At 69.2% G+C, this 16,726-nt stretch overlaps 1 protein-coding gene across 2 annotated transcripts in view; it reads left to right on the top strand.

Annotated features, from left to right (window-relative positions):
- The first annotated feature begins 1,418 nt into the window (after positions 1 to 1,418).
- CCDC85C (coiled-coil domain containing 85C) overlaps positions 1,419 to 16,726 on the top strand; it is a 31,864-nt gene continuing 16,556 nt past the window's right edge. The window contains exon 1 of one of the 2 annotated variants that reach the window (XM_055131156.1): positions 1,419 to 2,480. In XM_055131156.1, the coding sequence (XP_054987131.1) occupies positions 1,685 to 2,480 (796 nt within the window). In that variant the 5' untranslated portion in view covers positions 1,419 to 1,684. The remainder of the gene's footprint in view (positions 2,481 to 16,726) is intronic. The other variant, XM_004603745.2, reaches the window with a different exon arrangement.

Raw genomic sequence — 16,726 nt, forward strand, 5'->3', positions numbered from 1 at the left:
GTCCTGCCGCTCCGATTTCAGTTTGGACGCCTCTTCTGGGGTCCTCCCTGACCGTGGGATCGCCAGGAACTGGAGATCCCCGAGCGGATGCCCGCCGGCCCCTCGTCCCTAGAGCCCGGAGCTCCTTCCAGTCTCGGGGTTTATCTCCTGGGCTTATTATCTTCTCTCCCCGGCTCCCCGCGGAGGGCAAAGTCCCCCCCAGAGGGCGCGTCCTGGCCCGCCCGTGGCCCCCAGCCGGGTCCGGCGGGGCGGGAGGGGCCCCGAGCGGGCGCGGGGCGCACCGGGGTGGAATGAACGGCTCAGCCGCGCTTCCCGGGCACCTCGGGGGCGCCGCTCCGGGCCGAGCGCGCGACTTTCCTGTCGCCGCGGGTCCCGGGGGAGAGACGCCCACCTCGCCCCGGCTGGCTGCAGACGCGCCGTAAATGCGCTCCGGGGACCGACCCGCGGGCGCGGGGGAGACCCGGGGCTGCGGGCCGGGAGAGGGCTTGGCGTCCGGCGGGGCGTCCAGGCCCTCTGGGGGGGCCGTTCCTCCCTCCCCAGTGCTCTCCACCTTGTGATCACGGATTTTCGCCCCCTTACCCGCCCGTCCCCCAGGCACACACGGTGGGCGGGGATCGGGGCGCAGCTCTGGGCTCCGGGTGGGCAGAGGCCAGTGACCCATGCCGGTCGGCCCGCGCCCCTGCGGGTCAGGCTGGAAAGTGGCGGGGCGCGGCCGGGGGGTGGCCACAGCCGCGGACCACAGTGGAGACCGCGGTGGGGGGCCGGGGCGCAGAGGGGGGCGGAGGAACTCGGGGCAGGCTATGGGACAAAGAGCGGGCAGAGCGGCCCCCGTGTCCGAGTCCTATTGTTCGTCCGCTGCCAGCCGAGGCTGGACGCCGGTGGCCCGGGAGGGAGGAGGGGAGCGGTCGTGAGGATGCGGACTCCGGGTCCGGGGGGCCGGGAAGGGCGGCGGGGGCGCGGGCCGGAGGGGCTGGGCGCGCATCGCCGCGCGTCTCCTTTAAGGGGAGCCCGGCCCTACCTTTCGCACCGTCACCCCCTCCCGCGGCCCTACCTGCATTTTAAAAGCGCCCAGTAGCCCGGGGATTGGCCCAGGCCGCGTCCTCCGGGCGCAGAAACTTGAACCGCCGGGAGGGGAGCGGGAGCGGAGGGGGCGCGGACGGTACCATCTGCGCGGCGCCCCCCCCGCCCGCGCCCCGCCCCTCCCGCACACCCCCGGGGACGCCCAATCGGCGGCGCGCGGGGGCGGGACCTGGGCGCGAGCGCGCCTCGGACTGGCCGCCGGGCGGGCGGGCGCACGGCGCGGGGGGCCAACGGGGGCGGCGGGCGCGCCCGGCCCCGCCCCCGGCGCCCCCCCCGCGCGCGGAGGCGGGGCCCCTCCTCGCCCCGCCCCCTCCCCGCCCGGGGTGGGCGGGGCCGGCCGGGGCTCGGGAGCTGGGCCGGGCCGGGCCTCCGCCTGCTGCGCCCCAGCCCCGCGAGCGCCCGGCACGGCGGCCGCCGACGCAGCAGCTGTGTGGGCTCGCGCGGCCCCGGAGCGCGCGGGGGCGCGGGCGGCGCGGGCGGGCGCTGCGTGAGAGCGTGCCAGGCGGCGCGGGGCAGGCCGCACCCGCGCCGGGCCGCCCCCCGGCCGCCCCCGGGCCGCGCAGCCCCCCGGCGCGGGCGATGCCGCCGCGCTGACCCGCCCGCCATGGAGAAGCCCCCGGGCGCGGCGGCGGCGGCGGCGGCGGCGGCGGCGGAGGAGTTGAGTCAGGTGCCCGACGAGGAGCTGCTGCGCTGGAGCAAGGAGGAGCTGGCGCGGCGGCTGCGGCGCGCCGAGGGCGAGAAGGTGGGCCTCATGCTGGAGCACGGCGGCCTGATGCGCGACGTGAACCGGCGCCTGCAGCAGCACCTGCTGGAGATCCGCGGCCTCAAGGACGTGAACCAGCGGCTGCAGGACGACAACCAGGAGCTGCGCGAGCTCTGCTGCTTCCTGGACGACGACCGGCAGAAGGGGCGCAAGCTGGCGCGCGAGTGGCAGCGCTTCGGGCGCCACGCGGCGGGCGCCGTGTGGCACGAGGTGGCCCGCTCGCAGCAGAAGCTGCGCGAGCTCGAGGCGCGCCAGGAGGCCCTGCTGCGCGAGAACCTGGAGCTCAAGGAGCTGGTGCTGCTGCTGGACGAGGAGCGCGCGGCGCTGGCCGGGGGCGCGGGGGGCGCGGGCGGCGCGGGCGGCGCGGGCTCGCGCAGCTCCATCGACAGCCAGGCCAGCCTGAGCGGGCCGCTGGCGGGGGGCGCGCCGGGCGCGGGGGCCCGCGACGTGGGCGACGGCAGCAGCACGTCGAGCGCGGGCAGCGGCGGCAGCCCGGACCACCACCACCACGTGCCGCCCCCGCTGCTGCCCCCCGGGCCGCACAAGGCCCCCGACGGCAAGCCCGTGGCCACCCGCCGGTCCCTGGACGACCTGTCGGCGCCCGCGCACCATCGCAGCATCCCCAACGGCCTCCACGGTAAGGGCGGCGCGCGCGCCTCCGACTCTCCTTCCCTGCCCCACGCTCCCCCTCCCAATCCGCACCCCACCCGGGCCCGGAGACTCGGGGTCGCTGTCCCGCGTGCACCTTCTCCCGGGAGCTTCGGGGAGTTGCTTTCCGCCGGGGTGATGGAGTCTTGTCCCAGGTCCCCAGCGAAGCTCCCTGCCGCTGGAGTTAGTGGCGGCGGGGGTGGGGGGAACGGGGCCCGGGGGTGTCCCTGGAGGCGGGGCTCGCAGGGGCGGCGAGGAAGCCCCCTCCGAGCGCCGGATTCGCCTCTTACTGGAGCCAGTAATTGGGGGCCCGGAGCCGAGGCGCCTGCACGTGTGTGTTGGAATTCCGCCTGCGCCGGGACGGAGAGGACGCAGCCGGGCGCAGAGCCCGCCCTGGGGTGCCGCGCCCCCCTTCCCAGATGCTAGGAGACTTTCGGTGGGGGGGGGGGTGCAGTGTTTGCAGGGGATCCTGGCCTTGCTCCGGTGGGTGCCTCAGTTTCTTATCTTATCTGGGGAATGGCGGGGGTGATCCCGGCCCCACCTCCTGGGTTGGAGGTGGAGATAAAGCCCAGGAATTCTGTGGCCTTACAGGAAGTGCCAGTGTGTGAGGTGGCTCAGCTGTGGGCGGAGACCTTTGGTCCGGGGGAACGCGCCGGCCTAGTGTCTTCCTCGTCCTCCCGTGGACCCAGGACAGGCCCCGGGTGGGGGTGGGGGGGCGCGGGGGCGTGTCTGGGGCGCGAAGGCCTCGGCAGCCCTCCCGTTCCCAGCGCCACCGCCGGAGTCCCTCCCTGTTCTTCCACATTTTTGTCGGCCCCCGGCACTGGTGGCAGTTGCTGAACTATTTTGCCCGAAGGTGGAGATTAAACAACCCTTTCTGGTTCTCTTAATAGGCTTCGCCCCGTCCGGGAAGATGTTCCCGGGCCTTCCCCTGACGCGTCCCGGGCCAGCCTGGGTGCGGACAGAGCGGGGGAGGGCCGGGCGCCCGCCCGCTGCATGCTGGCTGTGGTGGCGGCTGGACCCCCGGGGCTTGCTGCTTCCCCACCCCACCTGGGTTAGCACCCTGGGCCCAGTACCTGTGAGCGGGTGGGGAGGGATATTTTGTTACCATCTAGCGCCCCAACTCGGGTTTCGCACTGTAACTCTGTATCCAGACTCCCCTCCACCCTCTCCTCCAGGTTTGGCGGCTCTACCTGCCGGGTGGCCAAGGCAGGGGGAGGTGAGGCCTTGTCACCTGCAGGGGTGGGGGTGGGGGGCTCTAGTTCTTCCTAGTGCAATAAGGAGGGAGGGGGTCCCAGCTGGGAGGCCTGGTTTTCAGCAGACTCTTGGGGTGCCATTTTGTCACATTTGGGACCCGGAGGCCCCCAGCCCTGCCTGAGTCAGGGCGAGAGCTCTGGGAGTGGCTGGCGTGCGGAGTGGAGGGTGCCCCCGATTGGACCTGAGGTTTTCCACCCACCGGGGGTGTGTGTGGGGGGGGCGGGGGCGTGGAGGTGTCACAGTTCCTGCAGTCCCATCCTCCCGCCCCACGGCACACGGGAACAGGTGACAAAGCTTGCTCCGGGGCTGGGTGGGGCAGAAATGTGGCCCCTTCTCCCAAGTGTCGGCTGTGGGCAGGCGGAATGGTTACTGGTTTTTGTCTGGGAGCGCGCCCGGCTTTGAGATGTCCCCTCAGCAGCGGGAGTGGCGCTGGGGACCCGGGCGCGTCCTGGCCCCCGGATTCGCTTTCCCGAGCCTGGGCGTGCGGCTCTGACTTGCTGTGACCAGGGACAGCGAGACGCTGTGATGGGGGCAGTGGCTGCTGGGAATGAGCCCGCTGGTGCCTCGAGGGTCTGGGGTGGGGGTGGTTTTCCCCATTTTCCAGACCAGTAGGTGGAGGTGCAAAGGAACTCACCCCCCTCGTGGCTCTGGCCCGGGGCGGCCTCTGGCGGGTTGTCACTGTGGCCAGGCTGACAATCAGCAGACACTCGATTCCTGACCCAGCTCTGCCCTCCTTCCCCTCTCCTGGGAAGTGTCACTTCCTTATCGGTCACCAGGAGCAGATGGCTGATAACCTCCCACCCTGGAGGGCACAGCCGCCTCCCCTCCGCCTGCACCCCCACTTCCTACACCTTGGAGGGGCCTCTCCCAGGTGGGGTGGGCCCCCTCTGCCCAGCGGGCCCAGGTTCTCCAGGTGCCTCCTGGGACCGGCAGCGAGAACCAGGGCACCCCAGAAGTGGTGGCAGGCACCCCAGCGGCTGTCTGCAGCACCTGCTGAGGAGTGGGGCGCCCTGGTCTCCCCAGGGAGCTGGGCGGTGGCGGGGCCACACGCGCGGTGCTCTGGGCGGTGTCCATCAGTACCAAACAAGGCCCCGCGCTGGGCTCGCCGGGCCAGCAGCTCAGAAAACATGCCGGGGGCCGGGATGACTCTGGGGTCTGCATGGGGCCTCTTGCCCCCGCCCCATGGGGCCGGCTCCAAGTTGCCAAAAAGCCAGTTTTGCGCCCACTGAGCCTGGGAATTTTGATCTCCCAATGCCAGCACTTTAAATATATATGTATATATATATATATATATTTTTTTTTTTTTTAGGGGGTTGGGGTTGTGCCCACACCTGGCAGTGCTCAGGGCTTACTCCTGGCTCTGTGCTCAGGGATCATATGGGATGCTGGGACTGACCCAGGTTGGCTGTGTGCAGGCAGCAGCTTACCCGTGGTCCGGGTGCCCCCTCCCACCTGCCCACTGCCCTTCGCTGACCTAGAGAAGCCTGGGCCCCGCAGGCCTGCCCTCCCCTCTGAGGGGCCCCGTGTCTTGCGCTGGGGAGATAGCTGGGGTGCAGGCACTTGCCTGGCTCTCTGCTGACGCGGCACCGTATGTGGTCTTCAGGGCGGCCCCCGCACCCAAGCCAAACCAGACTGGGGCTTTGGGGTGAGACCTCTGCTGCTCTTGCTGGTTTGTTGTTGGTTAGGGGGGCGGGGTGGGGCGGGGTGGGGTGGGTCTTGGGGAGCTAAGGCTGGCCCCAGTGCACCTCGAGGGACCCCCAGCGCCGCTCTCTGAGTGGGCTTAGCTAGTAAGGCCTTCCTGAGCGGGGGCAAAGCTAGCGCCCACGGTGGGCCAGACCCCTGGCCTCCTCCCTGCCCCAACCGCCTGTGTGACCTTTGGGCAGACGTTTGTGGGTGGGGCTGCCAGGCGACATCCCGGGGGTGTCCTGCTGCGGGGAAAGTCGGGCCCTGTGGGCCGGAGGGGCGGATGTGGGGGGTCTTCTGAGCCCCACTAGGTCTCCCTCAGGGCTTAGACCTGGGCAAGTCACTGACCGGAAGGGCGGGCAGTGTCCCCAGCGCCTGAACCTCGTCCCCGTGTATTTAGTGGCTGTGTGTGTAGTGGGGATCGCCAGGGCCCGCTACTGCGTCTGTGCCCACCCACCCCGGGGGTGTGGCTGCCCTGGGGACAGGTGACTCTGGGATTGTGTGTCTGTGCACATTTGTGTGTCTGTGCCCATGAGTGCACGCGCATGTGCGCCTGTGTCTGTACATGCATGTGTGTGTATAGCTGTCAGCCTGTGTAGCTGTTAGCCTCTGGGTGTGCGTGTGCGTGTGTGTGTGTGTGTGTATTTGTGTAGCTGTCAACCTCTGGGTGTGCGTGTGTATGTATGTAGTTGTCAACTTCTGGGTGTGCATGTGTGTGTATAGTTGTCAGTCACTGGATGGGTGGAGTGTATGTAGCTGTCAGCCTGTGTTTGTATGTGTGTATGTGTGTGTGCGTGCATGCTCATGTGCAGGCCCCACAGAGCCAATCCAGGGACCATAGACACAGGGGTCCAGGTGGAACTTGGGGGTACAAGTAGTTTGGACCCAGGCGGAGGCCCCTGACAGCCGGGCTTGCTGGGTGGGGAGGGGGGCTGGCCTGGGGGGAGCTGCTCCTGCTGGGACTGGGGCTGTGTCAGGGGCTTTGGGGCCCGAGCCCCACCTCTCTCTGCTTCCCCATGGCCCCTGACCACAGGCCTGGCAGCCCAGGGTCCAGGGGCTGAGGGTGTGGCCCCCTCTGTTCCGTGCCCAGCTCCTGAGTTGCTGGTAGGGATGTTGGGGGTCCCTCCAGAGCCCAAAGGTGTGGCCGGAAGTATGGGGTCCACCTCCCCAGGCTAGACCCCAGAGCATCACTGCCCCTGGGGCTCTGGGGGGTTGGACCATGCTGGACACGCCCACAGCTTGCCCCGCCCCTCCATGCCGCTGATTGGCCAGTGTAGGGAAGATGGGCGGGGCCTGGGGCTTAGAGGGCCAGCCTCTGGGGTCCCCCTACTGAGTCTTGCCCTGGTAAGCGACCGCTCTGCAAAGTGGAGGGATTGTCCCGGGGCCACTGCAGTGTGTGTGTGTGTGCGTGTGTGCGTGTGTGTGTGTATGTGGTCTCCTGGCCATGCTCCCCGCGAATCGTGCTCCCGCCTGAGGCTGCAGCCGTGCAGGGGGGTGGGTGCGGGTGGCAGGCATCAGCTGCTCTGCGTGTTCTTGGCCATGCTCAGTTCCCCGAGGTGGGCTGGGGAGCAGGGGTGAAGGGAGACGTCCTCCCGCTCCTTCCTGTCCCCCTGCGCCCCTTCTCCAGCCCGGGGGCCCGAGCCACCGGCTCTGCGTGTTCTCTCGGCGCCCTGGTGGGTTTCTCGCTTCCCCGCGGTGTGGGCCACGCCTTTAACCTCCGCCGACCCGCACCCGCTCTGGGCATCTGGGCATCCTGGAGCTGTGGCCAGGGTACAGGAAGGAGGAAACGCCGGCCTGGGAAAGTGGAAGCTGGGGCGAAGGTCACAGGCCCCGGGCTCCCGAGGGATCAGGAGGAAGGAGCCCGGCCCAGGTCAGCCCCCAGACCCTCTCTCCCCCTCCCCCTGGGCCCCCCTCGCTCTCTCTCTCGTCCAGCTCTGGGCTGCCCAGCCTGGGGGCACTGGGGGCAGGTCTCAGCTGGCCTTTGCTTGGACCCACAGGAGGGTCCCACGGTGGGAGTCGTCCCCGGAGAGCCCCGTTCCAGGGGAGGAAAAGGCAATAGGGGTCAGGGGAGCAGACCCATGGCATGGCGCCTGTCCCCGCTGTCCCCGCGGGCCCTCCTAGGGGCCAGGGCGATGTCCATCACGTCCCCACACCCCCATGCCCTGGTTTGACCTCTCAGGTTTATGGGGGCGTTGAAGTGGGGTGCTGGGCTGAGCCTCAAAGGGGACAGCCCGTCTGTTGGAGGAGAGTGGCCACAGGCTTGCAGGGGACGGGGGTCTCGGGTGTAGCACCCGTGTTCCAGTCCTCGAGCGGGGCCCCCAGTCCAGATGGCTGGGGCAGATCTACCCCACCCTTGGGGTTGGAGCCCTGCAACCTGCCCAGGGCTGCTCTGGGGGGTTGGGCCATGCTGGACACGCCCAGTTTGCCACGCCCCTCCGTACCACTGATTGGCCAGTGTAGGGAAGATGGGCGGGGCCTGGGGCTTAGAGGGCCGGCTTCTGGGGTCCCCCTACTGAGTCTAGCCCTGTCTGCCCAATCCTGCCCGGACCCCGTTCTCTCTTCCTGAAGCCCCTCCATCCCAGTGGGGGCTGTTAAGCTGGGGGCAGGTGTCGGGCTGGGCCTGGCCCCAGCCTGTGCCCTGCCAGCAGCAGAGCCTGGTGGAATTACTGCCCCGCCGTCACCCGATCCCCAGCCGGGACCGCGTTGGCACAGAGCTCTGCTGACTGCGACAGACCTGCCCGCTCTGTGAGCCCCCAGTTCCCGACCTGCTCTGGGCTGGGCCCCGCCTTCCCAGCATGTAGTAGATGCTCAGTAAATGCGGGTCTGCAGACGGTGGAGCTGGGCAGCTCGGAAGAGGTGGCCCTGTCTTTATTTCAGCCTCAGCGGGGCCGGGGACCGCCAGGGCCCCTCCCCGTGGCGCTGGGTTGGCCGTGCCAGAACCGGGGATGGCTCTGCAGGCCTTATGCGTGCCAGCCATGCGCGCCCCTGCGCCCCCGCCCGCCCTTGGTCAGGGCCTGCTGGCCACTTGCCTTTCTGTTTTCTTTTGCTCCATTTGGCACCAAATGGCCCTGGCGGCTCCCCCCAGCAGCCTCCCGCTGACTCGCCCGCCCCTGCCCTGTGTCCCCCCAGCAGTCACGGCGGAAGACGCGCTGGCATTTCTTAGTGATTTCTGCCCAGGAGGCTCGTGGCTGCCACCCGCGCATCAGTGCCAGGGCCTGGGCCTCTGCCGGCACAGATGGCCCAGTGGGTCCCAGAGGCTCCCAGGGGGTTCCGCACTCCCCCACCCCCATCCCTGCTGGAGACGTCCGTCAGCTGTGGGGGTGAGGCTGAGCTCCCCATTGGACACCCTGACCTGGCGGCCCTCGGGATGGAGGGAAGGAGGGGGGGAGGGAGAGGGGTCTCCCGTCAGCCCGTGTCCTGCGGCTGTGCAGGGAGGTGGCTTTGGGGGTGGCCGGGAGCAGTGGGAGGCTGCTGAGCCCAGCCCTGGAGGCCCTGGGCTGGACTCACCCCTGCTTCCCTCCGTGGGAGCCGTCAGACCTTGGGGTGGGTGTGGGCGTGGCTGCGGGCAGGCTGGGGGTCTGTCCCTGCTGCTCCGGGGGGCGCGGGCAGGCCGGGCGGGCCAGTGGCTCCGGCCTGGAGGCCCCGAGGAGAGTTGACCCATTTCCCGAAATAGCCCGTGCGCTGCTGGGGCCGCGGCCTTTGTCTCCCCGAATCTGCTTCTCCATCTGCGGCTCCGCTCCGGGCTGTAAGGCAAGAAGGCGGCCGCGCTTGTCTGGCGACCAGAGGCCCCGGGAGCCCCCCGCCCCCCACAAGGGCCCGATTGTGAGCGCCCTGAATGTGCCCGCCTGTCCCGGCCCTAATGAGGCCGCCTGGGAGTGGCCCTTTGTGGCAGTTCCGGCTCCCCGACGGCCCCGTGCCCGCGGCTCGCGGGGTCCCCAGGCCACCGAGCAGAGGCGGGAAGCCGGTGCCTCGCTCCTGCGGGACCCTCCACCACGGTCTCCTTCCATTCTTTTCAGGGCTCCTGGCGCTGCCTCTGCAGACGGGCTCAGGTGACCCCGTCCAGAGCAGGGTCTGGGCCTGGCCCGGGCTCCCCTCCCTCCCCCCAGGGCTGGAGCCCACCGCCCGCCCGCCCGCCCGCCCGGGGCTCTCCGGGGCCGGGGTTGGGGGCTCTTCTCCCCTGTGCGTCCTGCTGGGGCTTGTGCCACCGGGCAGAGCCAAGGGGGTCCCCAGTCTCTCCCTGAGCCTCTGACGCTGTCGGGTGCCTGCACCCCCACGCCTGCCGCCTCCCTGCTCCTCCCGGCCTGCACAGTGACCCCCAATTCCAGCTTCTTGGCTCCCCTGTGCTTCAGTGCTGTGAGTGCCCTGGGCCAGCGGGTGCGGGGTCCAGCCCTCCCCGTGACGCAGAGAGGGAGCCCGGGTTTCCCGGGAGCATTGGGGGGGTGTCCCTCCCCAGGCCCCACCTGCCTGTCTCACCCCGCTCCCCTGCCTTCAGCGGTTTGGCTCTCCTAGAGTTACCCTCTGGGTGGGGTTCGCCCGCCCCGGGGGGCTGCAGACATCCTCCTGCACAGGCGCGTGTGGGTGCAGGTGCGTGCAGGGAACGCGGAGGGCTGCGGTGCCCAGGGCTCTACACGCTGCCGGCTACTGTCCCACTGTCCAGCCACTGGCCCCCGAGGGCGCCAGCCACTGGCCCCCGAGGGCGCCGAGGGCGGGAGAGGTAGCAGGCAGGGCGCGCCCTCGCACGGCACCCCACAGGGAGTGAGCCCTGAGCACCCCTGCGAGTGGCCCCCAAAGCAGAACAAAATGAAATGTTTCTCTCTCTCTTTTTTTTTTTTCTTTTGCCTTTTGGGTCACACCCGGCAATGCTCAGGGGTCACTCCTGGCTCTGCACTCAGGAATTACTCCTGGCCATGCTCAGGGGACCATATGGGATGCCGGGAATCGAACTCGGGTCGGCCGCGTGCAAGGCAAACGCCCTCCCCGCTGTGCTATCACTCCAGCCCTGTGAAATGTTTCTCTTGAAAGAAAAAAGTGTGGAAGAAAACGATGTTTAAAGGGGCAGGGCTGGCGGGGGACAGTACGGCCGGCAGGTGGGACTGTCCCGGTCTACCCTGCGTCCACCTGGCTGGGCTCAGGCTCCTGCGAGCCGCTCCGGAGTGCAGGGTGGGTAATGGCAGGGCATGGTGCCCCCAGACCTCCCCGGGACTGGACCCACCCCCGGGCCCTGAAGCTCAGGCAGGGGGGACCCCTGAGCCCCCAGAGCAGGAAGCAGCTCCCTGCCCCGAACCCAGCACCACAGGCTGATGCGGTGGGAGACGGGGTCTCTGATGTCAAGCCCTGACGTGCCAGCGCGCCCCTCACCCCCCTGCCTCCCTGGCATGAGCCTGGGAGTGGCGCCACCCGCCTTACGGTGCAGTGCCCGGGGCCGCCCCTCCCCCACGCCCACCTGCGGCCCTCAGCTAAGGGACAGAGCCCGGGAGAGTCCAGCCTGCTGGACCCAGGCCCTGAAATGACGGTTGTGAGCTTGGGCGGGATCTGCCGTGCGCATGGCGCGTGGGGCGGGGCCGTGTGGTGGGTCCAGTTTTGTGCCGGATGTCCAGGAATTTGCCACACCCCCGCGCCCCTGCTGGTGTGCAGACCACAGGTCAGCCCCCCAGGGCTCCCGCTGGCCGGTGTCCCAGCCTGCCGCCTCCTTCCTCTCCTGTGGAGTCCGGGCACACACACACACACACACACACACACACACACACACACACACACGCACACACACGCACATGCACGCGCACGCACACACACACGCACACACTCGCGCACACAAACACACACGCACACACATGCACACACACACGTGTGCACCTGGTTCCTGGTGTGTCCGGGCTTCCTGATGGGGTGGGGTTGGGTGGGGTTGGGTGGGCATGGCCTGAGGGAGGCCCTGATTTCCGGGTGACCCCAACTGTGGGACTTCCTGGCCTGGGGCTGTTTGCAGTCCTGGCCAGACGGGGGTCTCCCGGGCGCGCCCTGCCTTGCTCCATGGCTGACCCCCTTCTGGGATTGGGGGGCTCCTCCCCGAGGGCCACGGCAGGCCGCAGGAGACGGTTCCCGCCTTCCTCCTGGGGTGCCCTTCATGGGTCAGCGTCCTTCTCCTGACTCTCCGGGAGAGTGCTCATCCCCCCTCCAGTGACGAGGGCACCCTGGGACAGCCCCCCTCCCCCCCTCATGTTGCTCAGGAGCCTCTTTCCCGAAGGCGTTTGTCCCGTGGAGGACGCTCGGCGCTGACGTCTTTGCCCCGGCCTCCGTGGACTTCTCCCTTTTATGGTTTCCTTCCTGCCTGTTTCCTCCCTTCGCTCTTCCCAGTCTCAGTTTACCCGCCTGGGGGAGGAGGCCCTGGAGGGACAGGGGAAAGTTCCAGATGCCCAGGGCCTTGATCTCCGCCGGCCCTGGCGCCTTGCCCAGCCCCCTCCGTCCTCTGCTGCTCGGACGGGGCTTGGCGGACCCCGAGCAGCCCCTTTGGGCCCCCGGTGCCCCCTGAAGCAGGAGCAGAAGGAAAACTGGAGTTTTTTTTTGTTTTGCGGGGCCGGGGGTGGGGTTCACTCACACCCGGTGCTCAGACTTACTCCTGGCTCTGCACTCGGGCACCATTTCCGCCAGCCTCGTGCCGGGCCGGCGCCCTCCCCGCTGGACGGTCACGAGCCTGGAATCCTTCTCAGCTTCTTCCTTGGAACTCTGGCGCTCCCCCTGCTCCCACGGGCCCCGCTGTCGCGGCCGGGTGCCCCCGCCCTGCCCGGGGTGCCCCCCCAGCGAGTGATGGTGTCGGGAGCTGGGGTTCCCGGGCTCCTGAGGCCAGCGCAGCGGGGCGGGTGGGGAAGGGCCTGTGCGCCCCCCACCCCCTGTGGGTTGTTGGTTGGCAGCTGGAAACCACGAGAAGGACAGAGGGAATTGGCCTGGCCGCAGGGAGGCCGTGTAGAGGGACATGGGAGGAGCCCTGGGCCGGGCTCTCGGGGTGCTCCGCGTCTGAAGGCTCCGGGAGCACTGTGCGGGGAGCCCAGGGGCCGGGGCCAGCTCACTGCAAGGACGGGGAGCCATGAGTGGCTCGGGGTCCTGACCGAAGCAGCTTTTTTCTTATCTATCTTCTTAGACCACAGCCGGCCGGCGGTGCGCAGGGCTTTCCCCTGGCTCTGCTCTCCGGACTCTCTCCTGGGTGCTCAGGGGCCCTGTGGGATGCCGGGGGTTGGACTCAGTTGGCGGCACGGCCAGCGCCTTATCCCTGTGTCCTGCTTTGGGCCCTGGCCTTGGGGGAGTGTGGGGGCGGGGATGAAGGTGCCGGAAGGGAGGGGACTGTGGCAGTGTGAGGGGCTGCAGGAAGGTCAGAGTGCGCTGAGCCCCCAGGGCGCTCTGCCTCCCTCCGTGCCAGGAGGGACCCCCTGTCCCCGTGGCCCACGTTCTAGGGTTCGGTGCTCTGGGTCCCCACGTGCTGCGCCGGTCTCTCCCTCCGCCACCCCCTCACTCATCCCGGGGCCCCTGGCGGGAGCTGGGGTGGGGCAGGGGGGGCCCCGGGCGCAGCCACACTCCTCACGGACACCCTCCCTGGCCTTCAGCGGGGACAGGCCGCCCGCAGCCCTTCCGGCCACACCGCCAGGTCCATTCTGGCCCACCGCTGTCCCCGCCCGCCCCGCGCAGAGCAGCGGCTCCCTGGGGAGGCCGGAGGACGCCGGACGGATGCAGCGGCCGCCAGCCCCGCGGGGCCGGCCTGGACTCGGGCTTGGACTCGTGCGCACCCGCTGTTCAGCTTGAGGGGGACGAGGGACGCAGGGAAGCTGCCGCCACGGCCCCTGGCCCACGCCTGGGCATGTGGTCAACGCAGCGCAGCCACGCGGGCGGGCGTGTGTGCAGTGACGTGGGCGTGCACGCCTGTGACATGGGCATGCCTGCGGTGCCGTGAGCATGCACGCCTGTGACGTGGGCATGTAAGCAGTGGTGTGGGTGCGCAGTGGGTGTGCAGTGACAGGTGTGTGCGGGCAGTGATGTGGGCACGCATGCAGTGGGCGTGTATGCAGTGGGTGTGCATGCAGTGACACGGGTGCACGTGCGGTGCTGGGTGTGCGCATGGCTGTGACACGGGTGTGCTGCAGTGACGCTGCAGACCCCGGGGCCGCATGCATGGACTCTGAGATTCTGGGTCCCCGGAATCCTGCCAGGAGTCAGCCCTGAGCCGTGTGTGGCCCCCAAACAAACCAGGCAACTAAAATCACCTCTGGCCATGTGGTGCCCCCTGGCTCCCCCCCCCCCCCCCCCCCCCCGCCTTCCGCAGGGCGCCTGCCTGCCTGCCTGCACCTTGGCTGGTTCTGTCCTGAGCCCCCGGGCTCTAGGGTCGTGCAGCTCTCAAGGGGGTGGTCTGCAGGCCGGCGGGTGGCAGGAGACCCCTGTGCGGGAGGGGAGCAGCTTCACAGGAGGCCCAGCGGGAGTGTGGGGGCGGGGGGCGTGGTGGGAGGGCGGGGCCGCGCGCTGCCTGGCCCTGGCCACTTGGCAGCCCGTGCAGGGGCCCGGCCAGCCCCACAAAGGCCAGCACTTCGCTGTTGGCCGCTGACCTGCCTTTACTGACCGGCCCGCCTGCCCCCCGCAGGGTTCCCCAGAAAAGCCCCCGGCCTGGGGCGGGTCCAAAGGGCCGCGCTGGCCCCGAGGCAGCCCCACGCCGGCGCTGGACCTTCTGGGCCCCTCAGGAAAAGCCGCGGGATCGCTTGCCAGCCGGGCGGGATCGCTTGCCAGCCGGGCGAGAGAATCGGAGACAATGGCGGGAACAAAGGCCCGTTGTCGGCGGCTCAGTGGGGGTCACTGGACGTCTGCCCGTGGGGGGGCGGCGGGGGGGCGGCCAGGCGGGCTGTGAGGAGGGACAGAGCCGGACTCCAGCCGCTGCTCCCCCTCCCCAAGCTCTGAGCTGGAATTTAGTTTCAGGGGCCCCCGGGGCGCGGTGTGTGGGGTCGCCAGGCCGAGCTGGGGGGCGGTGGGTAGAGAGTGGGTGTCGTGCCGGGCCGTTGGCCGGCCGCAGGAGGGTCGAGCTGGCAGTGGGGGCTGGGGGCGGGCCGCGGTTGGAGCTGCTGTGGCGTGTTGGGTGGCTTGGTGGGTCCTTGGTGGCGGCGGTCGTGTCACGGCGAGGTCGCGTGTCGCGGGAGTGTTGGAATATTGCGGGAGTGGGTGCCGGTGTCCTTGGTGAGGCTGCAGCAGTTGCCAGAGTGGCTGGCGGAGTGCCCGGCAGTGCTGGTGAGTGCCGGTGAGTACCAGTGAATTCTGGTGAGCGCCGGTGAGTGCTGGTGAGTTCTGCTGAGTGCTCCTGAGTGCTGATGAGTGCCAGTGAGTACCCCTGAGTGCTGGTGAGTGCTCGTGAGTGCTCATGAGTGCTGGTGAGTGCCAGTGAGTACCCGTGAGTAACCGTGAGTGCTGGTGAGTGCTCGTGAGTGCCAGTGAGTACCCCTGAGTGCTGGTGAGTGCTCGTGAGTGCTCATGAGTGCTGGTGAGTGCTCGTGAGTGCCAGTGAGTACCCGTGAGTGCTGGTGAGTGCTCGTGAGTGTCAGTTGAGTACCCATGAGTGCTCGTGATTGCTGGTGAGTGCCAGTGAGTACCCGTGAGTGCCGGTGAGTGCTGGTGAGTGCTGGTGAGTGCTCGTGAGTGCCAGTGAGTGCCAGTGAGTGCCAGTGAGTACCCTGAGTGCTAGTGAGTGCTCGTGAGCACTGGTGAGTGCGGGGCGTGCGGGTGGCTTGCAGGCCTCTGCCTGCGCCCTGCGGCTGTGTCCGGGCCAGAGTGGGCGTGAGGCTGACCTCAGGCGTTCCAGAGCCCGTGCTGGGTTTTTACCTCTGTCCCCTGCCATGTCCACCCTCTGTCCCTGCTCCTGGGACCCTTCTCCTCCCTACCTGCAGGGCCACTGCCTCCATCTCGAACTCTGCCCTTCCAGAACATTCTCCCTGCCCTGCCCCTGCCCCTGTCCCTGCAGAGCTCCGCAGCTCGAAGCTCAAGGTCCTGGGGCCAGGCTGGAGGTGTCTGCTGGTCAGACCGACTCCTTTCTGCCTGCAGCTCGCACATTCCAGAAGCTTCACGGTCTGACTTCACTGCCAGATGCTGTGCAGACAGCCCGCGCCCCGCCGCGCCACGCCTGTCCCCTCGCTCCCGCGTCCCGCCGTCCCCAGTCACTGCTTCTCCCTCCCTCCCCTCACTGGGGGGTCTGCTTGTTGTCAAGCCCTGTCTGACACACTCCTTCCTTCCCGCCCGCAGCCCCCGACAGAATGTTCTTCTGCGAGGGTCTGGGCTGGCTCGAGCCCCCGCTTCCCTGGGTCAGGCCTGGGCCGGGTCCTAGAAGGCGGCTCGGGGGACCCTCGGGGGCTCCCCAGGTGGTGCGGCCCCCCCTGCCGCAGCGGCCGGGGTGACTCCGTGCCCTGCCCCCAGCAGGCACCCAGACAGGCTGGGGGGAGAGCTGGCCTCGGGCCTCTGGGCCTCTGGGCGGGCAGCCACGGCGCCTGGCCCCACTCTAGTGGGCTGTGGGTGCCCCGGCCTGGGGGGGCAAGGAGGCCACGGTGGCCGCTGTCATCGCTCCGGCCTGCTGGGCAGATGTCACCCTCACTCTGGGGTCCCCGTAGGAAGGGCTTTGCGGGGGTCGGGGGCTGGACATCACGCGCTTCAGCCTTGGGACTTGAGTGTTATTTCTGGATAAAACAATTCATTTTTGAAGGGGTGTGGCCGTCCCTCCCCCGTCTTGGTGGAATTCCCAGGCAGGGCTGTGGCCTGTCCCCGCCCCCCACGTGGACATGGGTGCAGGAGCTCCCCTTCCCCTTCTCCAGGGCCCCCTCTGTTCCCATCGACTTCCAGAGGCTTCTAGAGACTGTGAGAGGCTTCCAGGGCTGGGTCGGGCTGCAGCCGGGGGGTCCCCGGACACGGGCACAGGGGCACAGGTGAGGCAGGAGGGTGGACATGGAAGGGCTGGCCCGGAGCCCCTGGACGCAGCCCCAGAGGCTTGACCCTGTCCCCATGGCCAGAGCTGTGTGTCCACTAGGCCTGGCGCTGGCCGCCCACCAGGGACCCCACGTCCCGGGTCCCGTCTCCCTCCCTTGAGGCCGCGGCGGACACCCAGGGCTGCCCTGTGTGTCTCGGGCGGGCAGTGTGGCCACCTGGGCCCGTCCATCCCTGCAGAGTTGGCTGTAAGAGGGGCCCGGGTGCCGCCTGACGCAGGGTCCGGGTGGGCGGTGTTGGGGAGACGCCCGGGAGGGTGGGATTCTGGTGTGGTAGCTCCAAAAGGGGCCGGGACCCTCCCCTGCACCT

Source organism: Sorex araneus, chromosome 3 (assembly GCF_027595985.1).
Source record: "Sorex araneus isolate mSorAra2 chromosome 3, mSorAra2.pri, whole genome shotgun sequence".
In the NCBI taxonomy this organism is placed as follows: domain Eukaryota; kingdom Metazoa; phylum Chordata; class Mammalia; order Eulipotyphla; family Soricidae; genus Sorex; species Sorex araneus.